The 15,809-nt window shown below is 37.6% G+C and overlaps 2 protein-coding genes across 5 annotated transcripts in view; one reads left to right on the top strand and one right to left on the bottom strand.

Moving 5' to 3' along the window:
* The window catches only part of dpp7 (dipeptidyl-peptidase 7), a 9,028-nt gene extending 8,122 nt beyond the window's left edge, over positions 1 to 906 (bottom strand). Inside the window, exons 1-3 of the mRNA XM_017451958.3 lie at positions 739 to 906; positions 403 to 541; positions 171 to 310 (exon numbers count right to left, since the gene is read on the bottom strand). Of these exons, the coding sequence (XP_017307447.1) occupies positions 171 to 310; positions 403 to 541; positions 739 to 813 (354 nt within the window). The 5' untranslated portion in view covers positions 814 to 906. The remainder of the gene's footprint in view (positions 1 to 170; positions 311 to 402; positions 542 to 738) is intronic.
* noxa1 (NADPH oxidase activator 1) overlaps positions 1 to 15,809 on the top strand; it is a 23,391-nt gene extending 7,582 nt beyond the window's left edge. The window contains exons 2-17 of one of the 4 annotated variants that reach the window (XM_017451955.3): positions 2,311 to 2,421; positions 3,079 to 3,262; positions 3,348 to 3,430; positions 3,639 to 3,747; positions 6,058 to 6,189; positions 7,000 to 7,107; positions 7,212 to 7,271; positions 7,915 to 7,952; positions 9,929 to 10,067; positions 10,194 to 10,259; positions 10,694 to 10,772; positions 11,133 to 11,215; positions 13,040 to 13,182; positions 13,287 to 13,392; positions 14,986 to 15,109; positions 15,310 to 15,809. In XM_017451955.3, coding sequence (XP_017307444.1) covers positions 3,089 to 3,262; positions 3,348 to 3,430; positions 3,639 to 3,747; positions 6,058 to 6,189; positions 7,000 to 7,107; positions 7,212 to 7,271; positions 7,915 to 7,952; positions 9,929 to 10,067; positions 10,194 to 10,259; positions 10,694 to 10,772; positions 11,133 to 11,215; positions 13,040 to 13,182; positions 13,287 to 13,392; positions 14,986 to 15,109; positions 15,310 to 15,437 — 1,572 coding nt within the window. In that variant the 5' untranslated portion in view covers positions 2,311 to 2,421; positions 3,079 to 3,088 and the 3' untranslated portion in view covers positions 15,438 to 15,809. The other 3 variants (XM_017451957.3, XM_017451956.3, XM_047150017.2) reach the window with 3 other exon arrangements.

The raw sequence follows: 15,809 nt of genomic DNA, 5'->3' as shown, positions 1-15,809 counted from the left end.
AACCACTTGAACTACATCTGGTCATTGGTGGTCCTGTGGTGGTCCCTGTCCAGTAACTGACGAGATAATAGGTTGCCAAATTACACAAACAAACAGATGTGTAACGGTACACCCATACACTGAAGCTCAGACTTCACTTCCTGACGATATCACATGATTTTCTGTCTTACATGCTCAGCGAATATGACCAGCGCCTCCTGCTTAGCTGCAAGCTCCAATATAAACCCAGAGTTCAGGGCAAAGTCCCACACGTCCCCTTCATTCCCGGTGTAGAAGAAGACGGGGCCATGGCCTTTCGTCCAATATTGATCTAAGGACACAAGAAACATCTGAATAGAAGGAAATCTCTACATGGGCTGTGTTGTAATAGAAGTGTTTAAGGGGGCAGGAAAAGATACACACCTGTGATCAGGTAACGCTGTGAGTATGTCCCATTGCCCTGGCTGTTGTAATTGAAGTGGTCCAAAATCTGAGTGAAGAACTTCTCCTTTAACTGAGGTTCAGCCACTAATCTCTCTCTTCCTCTACTTTGTTTCCAACTCTAAACCCAGATACACAGAGGGGGAAGGGGGGAACCCCATCATCAACACTGATTTAAAAATTTAAAAAATCACATCCAAATCAACTGAGATGAAAACTAAGGCTGTGTCCATAACTCCAAACCACCCTACACAACCTAGGGTCACTCGATTAGTACACTATAATGATTTTTGGCAGGAAATGAAATAGAAACTTTACCGTAGAAAAGGCAGAAACGTGGTGCACACACAGAACAGTTAGAATAATCCCCAGAGAGGTCCACCGGCCCGCCATTGGGAGAAAAGTAACACATCCGAGTTAAATTACACTGGAGTGTAAACACCGCCGCTTCAAAGCAGTGTCCTCATGTGATGTGAGCGGTGTCACGTGATTTAGTACCACGTGATTTCCCTTGCTCTGACTCAGTTGTTTCCCCATAGCCTCAGTCTGAAACCTCATCAGAATACAGAGCAAAAGCCGTGTGTGCGTGTGTGTGTGTGTGTGTGTGTGTGTGTGTGTGTGTGTGTGTGTGTACACATTAATTATTTAACTATACAGTTTATACTCCATAATTATTAATTACCTAAATGTTCTAAATGTTCCCTATTTTTTTTTCCTGGAAATGTACACATGTAACACCATCGCCATCTGCTGGACATCTAGTGCTCTGCAACTGACACAAAATTACTGTCTTGCGCCCCCCCCCCCCCCCCCCCCCCTTTTTTTTTTCTTTTTCTTTCTTTTTTGTATTCCTCATCTGGGAATATACAGTACATGCCTCATAAGAGCATACAACAGTAACTGCATTTGTAATAAACATGAAATATTTGCCAGACAACACAAGGATACACCATTTAATTTTATTTAATACATTAAAACATAAATAAGCAAACTAAAATAAAATAAAATAAACAACAGTAATAAGAATAATAGTTATTATTATTATTATTATTATTATTATTATTAGTAGTAGTAGTAGTAGTAGTAGTAGAAGTAGTAGTATAAACCATCCATAATCTCATTATGAAAAAATGTATAATTAATATTAGTGGTAATATATGTACATACAGTATATGTGTAATTATTATAAAACAAGAACAGTAACAAAAATAATTATTGTACTATACTTTACTAAATGTTTTTCTTTTACTTCATTTTTTTCCACTAATATCAAGACAAAACCTAACATTATTATTGTGATCATTTATAATAATCCATTATGTGTAAAATGTTTCTGGGTTTGGATGAATGAGTAGTAGATATGTACAGATACACATTACTTATTTAATGCCGTAGCAGATATGGCAATCATTGTGTTTAGTATTACACAGATGCAGCAGAACTGGAAACACCGCTATGCATAAAAACAATGTAATACTCAGAGGGCAAAACTGTACACACTAGTTAATTCCTTGTAAAGAGAACTGTTAGAACAAGTGCAGCTTTGTTTTTTTTTCTTCTTCCTTACCCCAGGCAAGTCAGCGAACACCACCTTTTTATGAATTTGTTAAATAACCTTTACTCTCTCTATGACTAGATAATCTTTGCTGTTAGAATAACCTGTTTTACTGAATGAGTTTCACATTTCACATAGTTGTTTTCATTTAACAACTGCATTTTCTCTCTCTCTCTCTCTCTCTCTCTCTCTCTCTCTCTCTCTCTCACACACACACACACACACACACACACACACTCGGGAATGTCACAGGCAGAGTTTCCTGCTTTCCAGAGAGGTGTGGGCAGGGAAGTCATGCCTTTTTTTTTTTTTTTTTTTTTTTTTTTCTTCCACAGGGCAGGTAGGAGAGACGGCATAAATGAGCTGCTCTGTAACTCTGGACAGCACTGGATCTCCTTTTCAACTAGGTGAAGAGTTTTCCTGCGTTCCTTTTCTCTATCCTCCTGGTGAGTAACTTATTTACTGATGTACTTGATGAAAATGATAGGTGTATTTCAGCACAGCTGTAATTTAGAGGTTTGTTACTGCTTAAGCAGATTTTCAGATGAACTTCTTGTTGTACTGTCTTTGTATCTATTGTTGTGTACAGATCATGTTATATAATATTAGTACATAATATTAATTCAGGTACAGAGAAACAGTCAGTTCCTGTCATTCATCTTCCATGCAAACCAAATGACTTCTGGAATTTATCCCTCGAATTGAGCCAGATTGGGAGATATAATGAAGTACGAGGTGTACGCTCCTGGGCAAAACAAAATGAGCCAAGCCCAAAATGGCAAAATATAAAGCTTTTAATGGACTTAAATGGACGAAAGTTTACCCACAAGGCATAAACATTGAAAGAAATCAAAGGAACTATCGCATACTAAATAAAAAATCTAAAAACTATCTCATATTTTATCTATTTGTTTAATTCTTGATCGTTTTCTGACCAATGATTTGTCATTAAGACCATTAATAGCTTAATATTTTGCCATTATGGGCTTGTCAGATTTATTTATTTGTTTATTTATTTATTTATTTATTTTGCCCAGGAGTGTATATTGGGACAGGGTTTATTGCTGTCCTTTTAGATTCTGAGAAGAGATTCTGACTTCCAGAGACAGAGTCATGCGATACACTGAGCTTATTCAATTATGGGACGAAGCTGTGCGTGCTGTGGACAACCGAGACTGGGACGGTGCTCTTGCCAAGCTCAGTCAGATCTCTGAGCCCACATCTCGGACTCTGTTCGTCACCGCATCTGTGCACCTCGCTTTGGGCCAGGTCGAGGAAGCAATTCAAGTGAGACTTTCAAAAAAAACAAACACACATTAAGCTAGAAGGTATTCTGGTATTCTTGTAATTCAGGGTCTAACTGATGTTTCAGGCTCTGGATCAGGTTATTGCCAAGGACGAAAGGCTTGCTGTGGGCTTTTTCCAAAGGGCTGCAGTGCACATGATGGCAGGAAGGTAAGAACAGCTAAGAACAGCTTAACCCAGCATAGATGGTCACTTGCATGACCAGCTTTAGCAGTGAGGTTTTGGCCATGATAAACCTGCACCTATTTTATCATGTGAATACAGCATATCCAGCATCATCACTTTTTACCATGCATTACCAATCTCTCTCTCTCTCTCTCTCTCTCTCTCTCTCTCTCTCTCTCTCTCTCTCTCTCAGACTGGATGAGGCTCTCGGCGACTGTGTTTGGGCGCAGAAGCACTTGAGAACCAATACTGTCATTGACTACAAACAGCTGGGACTGCGCTATAGACTCTACAGCTGGCAGGTAGACAATCTCCTGTAGATTTGCATACAGTATATTGTAAATTTGACCTCTATGTTATTTACACCATTTATGCCCACGTGTAGTCATTTCCCAAGACAGGTAAAGACACAACACTGCAAATTATCTGGAAAATCTACATGGTTTCATAACCTAAACGATTACCATGAACTACTACATCATTGTCACACTTTCAGTGAAAAATAACTAGCACATGCAACAAGTGGCATTTCTTTTTACAGCATAGATTTATTTCAAGGCAATATTTGTTCACATATACAATCTTTTCTTACATACTGCATGTTTTTGGTAAAAATTTTCCCTCAGCACTCTGCCTCCTCCTCCTCCTCCTCCTCCTCCTCCTCCTCCTCCTGTAATGTCTCAAATCCAGAGACTAAAATGGTCATTATAAAACACTTACTGTATTTTGTGTCCCTGCAAACATTTATGTGTTTGGTTGGAATCATTTTATTGTTGATCGGTCCATCTACAGCCAGGTCTGAACCTCCTGGCAGAGGCAAACAGGTTTGGAGCTAAAATATTGTGGTACTTAGTAGAATTAATGGAGCCATCCATCTTTATTGATTCCAATAGACAGTAGACAAAGCAGCAGAAAACATCAGTGATCAACATCCATATTTTACAATGCGTTTAGGGGCTTTTCTCTGTATAGAGTCCTCTTTTCCTCACCAATCATACATTATTTATGATTTTTAATAGTCAAAAAGTGGTCTTATCTGAGCACAATATTTTGTAATTGATTTTTATACTTGAATCTTCTCAAACTGTGATCCTTGAGCTCATTGGTTTCCCAAAGGTGAAGGGTTTCACATATGTGCAAACACGCACAAAACAGGAAATTGTTCAAAAATTTCCCAGAGATTAGAATGTCGAGATCATAAATAGTACATTTTCAAAGATGTCACTAAATCCAAAAGCACACAACTCTAATATAATAATGACTTTGAACTGGAGGACGGTCCAAGATCATCTGCAAGTGCCTCCGAACATTGTAGACATTACAGGAAAATATTAATGCTGTTATTCTTTCCAAGAAAGGCCCCAGTCAATATGTATTGGGGTGTCAATACTTCAATACTTTTAAAACGGACGTTTTGCCAAAAATGGACCATGTAAACGTCCTTGCTGGAATGAAACGTGTTAAAATTCGGGGTGTCACTGATCTGATACTCGGGATAGGGATAAGGCGGATCAGAAATTGGAGAAAAAATGAATGACTTGGAAAGGAATGGAAAAATGTGGAATTTGATTTGGAAAATATTTTTTGGAATTGGAACTGGATACTTTATATTGATTATTTTTGCAATGTAAGTAATTATGTGTGAAAGCTGCGGTTTTGTGTAAGTCATGTTTTAAGCTATGGATTTTCTCCTGAATTTTTAAGTGCTTCGGTTAAAAAAAAAAAAAAATCATTTTACAGCTCAGAAGTTTTGAAAGAAAAAATTCCAAATGCGTATCGTTATCTGCCGATGCTCAAGATTTCAGTAATGGTATCTGTATCGGAATATAAAAGTTGTACCGTACCATCTCTAGTTATAATAAAACTATACTGCATCCATAATGTTTAAAGATCAGAACATGATATTTCTTGTGTTATTCATTAATGCTCATTTTCAGGAAGTGTGCTATTTCTGAACGCTGACTGTAAATGACTCATCTGTGATTTGAAATTTAATATCTTCAGCTCTTTCTTTCGAGGAAATGGCTCATATTCTCTCGTCTTCCTTGTGAATGCTTACCCTGTCAGCAAAGTTCTCCTCTGACTTATGCAAATGTCATATCGCAGTACACTTCTTTCCTCAGCCCAAACAGGTGGAATGACTTCAGATGTATATCTGGATGAAAAATATCTGTGTGTTTCTGTCTTTGCTGCTTCATACGCAGAAGGACTGGACTCTGTTATTTATTGAAAGGAGAGAAGTGCTGATAGCTTTGTGGTTTATATCCTTCTTCCTGGTTTGGAATGGAATTTCTTCCCATACGTGTACACACACAAATCTGGGTATTCAAGAGAACACTGAACACCGATGATGTCACCATTAAACCCATACTGTGTGTACAGGAGACGTGACAAGGTGCACGTTGTACTGTTACAGAGAGATAATGATACCAAGCAACAGTACAGCAATACTGATTGTGTGTGTGTGTGTGTGTGTGTGTGTGTGTGTGTGTGTGTGTATATATATATATATATATATATATATATATATATATATATATATATATATATATATGTATATATATATATATATGTATATATATATATATATGTGTGTGTGTGTTGTCTGATAGGTTCTTTATAATGCAGCTGCTGTGCACTGTAGACTAAAACAGTGGAATAAAGCTGCAGAGATCCTACAGGCTGCTTTACAGGAGGGAGGAGGAAGAGGAGATCAAGTCGACTCGGCCATGAAGAGTGTAGCGGTAAGAACACTCGTATACTGATGTTACACTCTATTGTAGGTGACATTCAAGAATTCATTATAGATATACACTCACTGGCCACTATATTAGCAACATATACTGTACTGTATACACCTGCTTAAGCACCAATCTACACCTGTCCAGTACTGGATTACTGTTTTACAACACTTGCAACTCTTCTAGTGTCAAGTCATCCTACTCAAGGTAACATAATACTGTAGTAACCTTGTCTGTTTAACTGTGACTATTGTATGTTATATCAGTAAGAACAATATACTCTTAATTCCTCCTTCCGGTTCTGTGAAGTGGAAGTTCCGGGGTGGATTTCTTCTCACAAAGGAAAAGTTGCTCTTTGTCATACCTCTATGACACACCTCTTAACAATAGTGTGTGTGTGCGCACACGTGTGCACACACGTGTGTGTGTGTGTGTGTGTGTATGAAATATTTAGAATTGAAAAGTAGTATCAGTTAACATTAATGTTTCTCATAAGTACAAAAATAAAAGAAGTCCTCATGGTGCACTCAGGCAGTGTTTGGCAAGATAAACATTAGTGTTATGTATGTATTTATGTATGAATTTAGTTAATCAGTTATATTTTTGTTACTCTTTTAGTGAAAATTTTAGACAAATTTAAAACCCCTTACCCCTTTATCCTACTATACAGGAAAACTAGAAGCTGAATATTCTACATTAAACTATCAGACATTAAGTAGAAAAGGCCCAAACTCTGGAATATATAGTGAACGTGGTGTGATTTTAGACATGCAGATAATCACCCGCTCTGCTCTGCTCCGTTGTGTGTGTTAGAGGAGGGAGATGATTGCGCCTCTAGTGGTCCCAGAGGGAGTGGTGTTCCGGCCCAGGAAACAGTATGTGGAGGAGCTTCAGCCCAGAGACTTCCTGGGCAAAGCGGAGGTACATTTTCTTACATTTGACTAAAGTTGCCAGTCTCTTTCACCAAACAGTTTTGCGAGACTAAAGTGGTCAGTAATTGTGTGTCTGATGTTTTCTTCTTCTAGGTCATCATTTCTGACATCCCGAACGATGACTTTGGTGGTTTTGAACCTCTGAGGTTGCAGGTATGGTTTTATATATATATATATATATATATTCAGTGAATTATAAATAAGCCAAGCATAGCGCTGAGCAGTCGTGGGTGATGGATTTTGCTCAAGGTGTTAGCAGGAGCTCTGTGGCAGTCATAACTACTGAATCAACACTGCGTCAGAAATGATGACATTTAACAGCTACCAGAAATTCAGGACCTATTAACATACTAGTAACTTAAAAAAAATCTGATTTGAGAAAGAAAAACTAGCCGGTCTAAGTTCTTTACCATGCAATTGTAACCTTTGACCCCACATATTAACCAGCTTCAGATTTCAGGCTGCATCCCACTGACTGTGTATGGCTTTGATTTACATGATTATTAACAGTCTGGTGCGATGAAGAGACTTTTTATTACATGTCTATAACGTAGAAAAACATTACATATTCATTAGAGATACATACTGTAGGCACATCCGTTTCTGCTATATTTGTTGTTTTATGTGAATAATATTAATTTCTCTGATGGGAATAAAATACCTAAGAAAAGACAGTGGGAGGAGTCAGCACTGATGAATATGACTTTGCATTCCCATATAGAAAGCAAGTATCCTACGGCTAATAGTGTTGTGAAGTATATTAATACTGTCCTGTCACTATATTTATCCTTTGCAGAAACCTGGATATTATGAGCCACAGGTTGAAGAGGGCCAGTAAGTACACGCATCAAAATGAGAATTTGAAGAACATTTCCTGTTATTGACAAGAATAATAATAAAAAAGAAAAAGACACTGATCCTAGAGGTACACACCGTCCTATAGGGATTAGTTCCATTTGGCTTGGTCTAAAAAAAAAAAAACTGTTTAAAACATACTTTGTCAACTCTAATTTAAGAAATTATATATGAAAAATATATTATTATTATTATTATTATTATTATTATTATTATTATTATTATTATTATTATTATTATTATTATATAGTTTCCAATTCTCCTTTTTCCAGAGTCAGATCTTTACATTAAGTTGTCTCTTTTTTCACCTTTGAAGGTATCCAATTTTTTAGCGTACAATGCTGGAACTTTCTGGCTGAGATACAGAGAAAACATATTTCAGTTCAGGAAGGCCTGTAGTTTTCACGGCTATACTGTATATAGTAAAAGTGTCATATTTTCACCATGTTAAGGGTTTTCCCGGGCTGCCCCACACATACTGTATCAGTGAGCTAATCAAACTCTTCAGTAGCTTTTGAATTAGCTCTGTAGGACTTGATTTCTATATTGATTTGGACTTGTCTGAGGACTTAGGAATTACCATTCGTTTTTGGTCTCGGTCTTGGGCATTGGTCTCTCTGAATTCGGCCTGTGTCTAGGCTGAGATTTTGTGGAAAAATAATGTCTGTGTTATCCTGCACAAAGTTTGACGAAAAGTACACTGCGAAACATTACATCTCAGCAGGTGGAAATATCTTGATTATAGTCAAATGTATCTAGTACTTCCTATTATACGATTACAATAAACCGAATAGAAAATCATGGAACCTATTTCAAGCCATTTGTACTCAATGTACAACTCACATCAAGCTTGAAACAGTCATGTTCTATAGGCAGATAATTTTGCTCATTTTAAGCATTTATTTCTAGAAAGAAGCAAAATTATCTGCCAATAGAATAAGAAAACTACAAGCTTGAAACGAGTAATAATGTCTGGAAATATGTTTAACGATCTTATATTCGGTTTATTGTAATCTTATTATGAGAAATACTTGATAAATGTGACTATTTTCAAGATATTTTCACTCGCTAAGTGAACATTTTATTGCAGTGTAATTCATTCTTCTAGAAAATAGCTTAATTCTCCAGCGTTGATGGTGTTACGCATCAATCTTGACTCGGTCTCTCAATCGTTTGGACCCCCTTTAAGACTCAACTTTAAGTCTTGACTTGATCTGGGCTAGTCCTGGTCTTTTACTTGACAATGGTGGTCTTGACTTCAGCTCTAATTTGAATACTAAGAAAGTCTTAATGATTAAATAGCTTGTATGTTGCTAAGACTCATTTTTTTTTTTTTTTTTTTTTTACAAGGAAGACAACAAAATTTACACCAACCTATCATAACTGTACATATCTGTATGTGATAACGCATGTAACAATACAAACGAAGTTGTAATAACACAACACAAAGCCAAATTAATATGGACAGAACAGCAGAGGGTTATAAAAACTCCCAAATTATTGGCATCCTTCAAGAAAATGGGGAAAATATAATTGCGTAAAATAGACGCTAAGGCCTATGATTTAAAATTTCTCACTTTGGAGTTGAACAATCGGAGTACTATGAAGAAAAATAGGTTTTATATTTGAAAACGTATTGTTAAAATAAATTGGTTCTGCACGCCTGCTCTGTGTAAATACCGTATGATCGATGCGTTGTCGTGAACTAGTCACAACTGACAGTGGTTACCATAGAAACAGTATAGAAATTGTACTGGCGTTCCTGACAAGCCACAAATTGACCGATTTACTGTAGTCTATAACCAGGCGTGTAAACCGCGTATGTTTTTTTGGTTCTCTACAGGATGGTAAACCTCCATGGGGTCAGAGTTTTTAGATACACTTATACAATCACAATTTTACTATTTAGAGGTGTGTGAGTTGACCCTGAGCATTGTGACGATCGCGTTAAACAGGGACTCGCGCTACATGTGTGTGAAGAAGGCTTACATTGGGAGGAATGCGGGTGAGCTCACTGTGCCGGCCGGTGCTTACGTGTACGTGTTCAGTGAAGAGGACAAGGACGGACTCGTCACAGTCATATATGACGGCCAGGTGAGATTATTATTATTATTTTTTGTGTGGTTTTTTTTCCCCCGCTACTTTCCATCGAAGCATGAGTCATCTCTCTGTGACTCACTGATGCTTTTAATGCTTCTCTTTTTGCTTCTCATGCTTCAGAGAGGCCTGCTGCCAAGCCTCCTGCTCGAAACAGTGATGAAAAAGACAAAAGACAAGAGAAGGAAAGTAAGTGTGCGTTTCATCACAATCCAGCAACACAAATCACTTATTTATTCATGATACCATTTCATCTAATCGATAGTCATCTTTTATCCTCCTTTTTTTTTCTTTTTTTTTTGAGAAATTCTCCTTTTTACAGAGACCCAGACATTTCAGTATTGGATTACAGTTTAACTTGATAGTTTTTTGTTTTTTTTAATACAATCTCGAAACAAAGGCTGCTTTATCCAAAGTGTTGTGGAAGGGAAAGAAGAATGATTGTGTCATCATGAATGAATGGGACACAGAGAGAGTTTTATAGCTGTCTGGTTTCCTGCAAGCCAAAGCCTTTATTCCACAGACCTGATAACGAATTAGACAAATTTAGCGTTGTATGTGCACAGGTGACAGAAGTCCCTGCCTCTTATGGACTACTCATTTCTCTTCTGTGACCTTTGTAGAGCTCCGCTAGTGGGATTCCTCTCCCGCCGAGCATGAAGCCCCCTACACGCCCACAGACTGCTGCTCCTCCTCCTCCAGGTACAATCAAACCTTATCAGCAGTGTTCCTGGAACAATGCCAGGGTGTAACAGTCAATATGAGTTAATACCTATATACACATGCTGTATACTGTGTACAGTACATGGTGAATACATTACTCTCTACAGCAAGTCCATTGTTGTAATGATCCCATCACACTCTGGGATTTCGTTAGTACAAGCACTAAAACCACCCCTAACCTGAAATCTTCCTACCTTTACATAAGGCTTGAGGAAGTGTTGCAAAGTTCGCAAACATGAGAACATGTTGCAAGATTTCACTCATGCACGTACGGTGTGATTATACAGGAAATGCTGAATATTTATAGCCAGAGTGCTTTTTATTTACTCCTGTGTGTAGAATTGCCCTCTGTGGACACCAGCAACACACAGACCACACCTTCTACGCAGTACAGCAGCGCAGCCCTGAGCCCTAATGCCCAGGTAAGACTGAGCAGAGACTGATGGAGAACAGTGTCATGACATTAAGATGGTAGAACACGTCAGAAACAAATAAGAGCAAAACTAGATATACTTAGTTTTGTGTTTATTATTTACAACATATGCTTCATGTTCACCCGTACGTTCTATGCCTTTTCTCAGCTGCTGTATTATGTTTTTGGTGGATTTTGTGTGACATATTCCCATTGGTTTCTGACTTCTGACTACAACCTGTAGATGTGAAATATTCTGATAATATTCTAGAGCAGTGGTTCTCCAGGGTTGGGGATGAGTCCTGCCTCCGCCCTGTGTGCATGGAGTTTTGCATGTTCTCCCCGTGCTTCCGGGGTTTCCTCCAGGTACTCTGGCTTCCTCCCCTAGTCCAAAGAGATGCGTTGTAGACTGACTGGCATTTCCAAATTGTCCATAGTGTGTGAATGGGTGTGTGAGTGTGTGTGCAATGGGTTCACACCCCGTCCAGTGTGTTCCCCGACTTGTACCCGGAGTTCCCTGTGAGAGGCTCCAGGCTCCCCATGACCCTGTGTAGGATAAGTGATATGGAAAATGGATGGATGGATGGATGGATGGATGGTCACTGCAGTTGCAAAAGTTTAATCCAAACGTCAGTACCTCAAAAACAAATGTACACTTATTACCTAATGTGCTCGGTCTGTCAGAATTTCAGTGGCAAGAAAAGCTCTGGCCTCCAACAAGTAGCAAATAATAACAAATGTACACATTAAAATAATAATCATGTGGAATTTATGATCCGTGGAATGAATTTTACAGTTAAAATGGTCCTGAGTATAAAAGTTTAAGGAACCCCTGTTCTAGAGATAGTTGGGGATATTATTCACATTAAAACTAAATTTGTTTCAATTCAATTCGATTTGATTTGTATAGCGCTTTTAGAAATGGACACTGTCTCAAAGCAGCTTTACAGAAATAAATATAAACACAGGATACAGATTTTAAGTGTGTAGATTAATCGCTATTGAGCGAGCCGGTGGAGACGGTGGTGAGGAAAAACTCCCTAAGACGATATGAGGAAGAAACCTTGAGAGGAACCAGACTCAGAAGGGAAACACAGAGCTCTCAGAGGAAATCTGAAGTCACCCTGCTCTGATTTTAACCGATACACCACAATGATGCGTTTAGGTTTACAGTCAAATTTTAGGAGGCACCCTCTTTCTTCACATATCTTCCATAATGTTCATAAGTTTCATTTCTCTGTCATGTCGTGCTTGTTGGGATGGAGAGGAAATGAGTTTGAGGCATGCAGTGGTGTATTTTGAATAGCACTTTGACCCCATTCAGTCAGTGCAGAAACCCAGGGGAGGGAAAGGATGGCAGATAAAAATATGAACTGGTTTATTCAGACCAGAGCACTGCATTGTACAGCTTAATATTGTCTGATCATCTTTTAGAGCATTGCATGCTTTTTACTGTATGCTCTAAAAGATGATCATATGTAGAACTTACAAGGAAATTACAGCAGATAAAAAGATCACGCTTCCTGGCTTGATTCCTGGCTTGATTTAATCAACAGTATGTCAATATATGCAGTAATATATTTATGGAAACAAACAAAAAAAAGACAAACAAAAATTGTGCCTTAACGGTGCAGTTGGGAATGTTTACAAATGTCTTAGGCTACTAATTACTGTACATAATTCTATAGATACCATAGATAAAGTCTGTGAATTACATTATTACTATATAATGGCTGTTGTCTTTGTTCTTCAGTCTTCATCTGGCTATTGTCTTCATTCTAACACTTTGATCGATCCTTTATTAATCTTGTCACATGGATGGTCCTTCTTGCAGACGACAGGAGCAGACTCAGTCGTAGTTAAGGTGCACTACACTTACACCATTGCTTTGAGTGTCCCACTAGAGACACCATACCGGGAGCTGCAGGAGAGAATCGCTCAGAAACTAGGACAGCCTGCTGAACTCATTCGTCTGAGGTGATTGTGCCGACCTGCTTTTTCCCAGCTGTAGTTTGAAATCAAGGCCACTCAAAAGGGGGGGAAAAATGGTTCTAGTTTGTCCTCTGTCTCCTCTCTTTCAGACATAAGCAGCATGGCTCCTCCGTCCTGACGCCTCTGGAGGAGGATGGAGGTGTGAGGAGCCTGGCTGAAGTGGCAGAAGCAGGCCGAGCCACTCTGTGGTGTCAGGTACTTGATTCATCAAGCTCGTAACCTCTTGTGTTTGATTTGTGAAGGACACATCACCTGAACAACAACAACAACAACAACAACAAAAACAGATTAGTGCTTAAAGGGGATGGCTGCATTTCATACATTACGTTTACAAGAGTACACACATCAACATGATAATAATATGAATAATATGTAACTAATGATAATTAGTTACATATTATTCAAGAATGCACTATTTATAACTGCGACAAATTAGTGTTTAGCTCCATAAAGCCCTGTTTCACCTGAAATATTCTTTATCCGGTGGCAATACTTTAAACATAAGTGTTAAATGAAGACACCTACTTTTAATTCACTGTCAATGAGCAGTCTGGATAATGATAGCAAATATCCCCAAGCAACAGTAGCCTGGTTTGAAATGCAAACTTGGATATTTACTTAAATGTTTGGACACTTTAAAATCCCATAAAATCCAGCATAAATTCCATAAAAATCATAAAATTCAGCATAAATACACTAATGGTAAAGTAACAAAGGAAGTATAGATACATGTATTGAGTGGTGTCTGTTGAAATACTGTACATATAAAGTAAATACACCTGCATTAACCAATGTTTATTCCATTCATGACTGAAAATATGTCCATATGAATTAAATAAGGAATAAAACACTACAGGGCAATACATGATGCAGTAGTGTGATGCATCTCAACCCGAAGCATAATTACTGTTACCATCAGAAAGTTGCTTATCTTCCAATTACAGCCTGAAGTGTTTTTATTCCTCTCACACATTACCAATTTGAAACAATTGCTAGTAATACCTTTGATCAATTTATAGTGGCATTAATTGTTGTGGAATGTCCGTAAAAGAAGTTCATTCTCGTTATCACTTATCTTATAGCAGCTATAAACACTTGTTACCTCACCAGCCTCTCTATTTTTATCTCTCTCGAATAATAAGACAAAACAAGCAAACAAACAAACAAACAGAAACTTGCTGATCAATACAAAGCACTGACACTGGAGACTCCTTTCAAAAGTGTTAAATAAAAGTGTCCTTACAGAATTGTAGATTTTTAATAAATATTCCAACTGACACATTTCACTGATATTGCACTGAAATGCTTCGCTATTAAGAAATAAGCATAATAAATTTAATCATAACTGGATCTTTTTTTTTTTAAATAACAAGATGTTAAGTAGAAACACAACATATTTCTCAGTAACGCCACATGTTTAAACGACAAAGCTGTAAATATTTAAACTTTTATTTGTACTACACAAATATAGTACCTGCTTAATGACTAGAACTTGGCCAACATCTCAGTTAAATGCCTTGTTATGACTTTTTTTCACCCAAAATAATTAACCAGTATTTAAGTGTTTATACCTTACACTTTGGTGGTTAATACATAATACTTAAGGGACTGTAAATGAAGGATTACCAGAAAGTCTCGACGATGACAGACCGTGACTTTTGATCTGTGATTTAATGGATTTAAAAATAATGATCTGCATTTTGACCTTATAGTCATTGTTTCATTTTGGATCCAACATCCCAGATATAATGTAAAAAAAAAAAAAATGTCATAAACATCCCATTTCAGTCCGAGGATCCTCTGGCAAACAGGAAAATTCTCTACCAGATGGTGGCACTATATGACTACACGGCACAAGGACCTGAAGACCTGGAGTTCAGTGAGGGGGACACCATTGACATCCTCAGTGAAGGTACACACACATGTACACACACACACAAGAGAAAACGCTGTCTAAGAGTGGATTGGGAAGCAGAAGTAGCTTAAAAAATGACCTAATACCTGTTGATTCTAGGTATACAGTGAGCTTTCTAACACTCCTTCACGTTTCCTCTCATCCAGAGGTACGGTGTCCTGTATCTGAAGCAATTCTTCCTTTATTCCTCTTTGCAGTGAATGAAGAATGGCTAGAAGGACACACAGCTGGAAATATTGGCATTTTCCCCAGATGTTTTGCCTATAGTGACTCTCCAGAGAAAGTCACAGTCAGTGAAACAACATCACAAGAAAATATTAAGTAGTGATTATAAATAGATTAAGGTGTGTTTGCTGGGTAATATTTTGTATAAAAAAATATATATACAATAACATCACCAAACATGCAGTACTGTGCTTAACATAGCATTTCACATTCTAATCATATTGATTATATGAAATCACGACTGCAGTTATGTTTCTATCTTTCTATTATTATCAGTGTACGATATTTGTTTCCGAGCCTGTAATGGAAATTCCACATCATATGATTTTCATTTATAATTTGTTACGTACTATGTATTTCTCCACTAAAGTCAAATTTGTCTGCCAGGCATAATTAGCACCAACTTATTGTACAATGTTAATAGGTGGGGCACCTGGATGAATGTAAAATCTTATAAAACTGGATTGTCAGA

This window comes from Ictalurus punctatus, chromosome 22 (assembly GCF_001660625.3).
Source record: "Ictalurus punctatus breed USDA103 chromosome 22, Coco_2.0, whole genome shotgun sequence".
In the NCBI taxonomy this organism is placed as follows: domain Eukaryota; kingdom Metazoa; phylum Chordata; class Actinopteri; order Siluriformes; family Ictaluridae; genus Ictalurus; species Ictalurus punctatus.
Note: the sequence above shows the minus strand (reverse complement) of the source record. Positions and strands in the feature narration are given on the sequence as shown.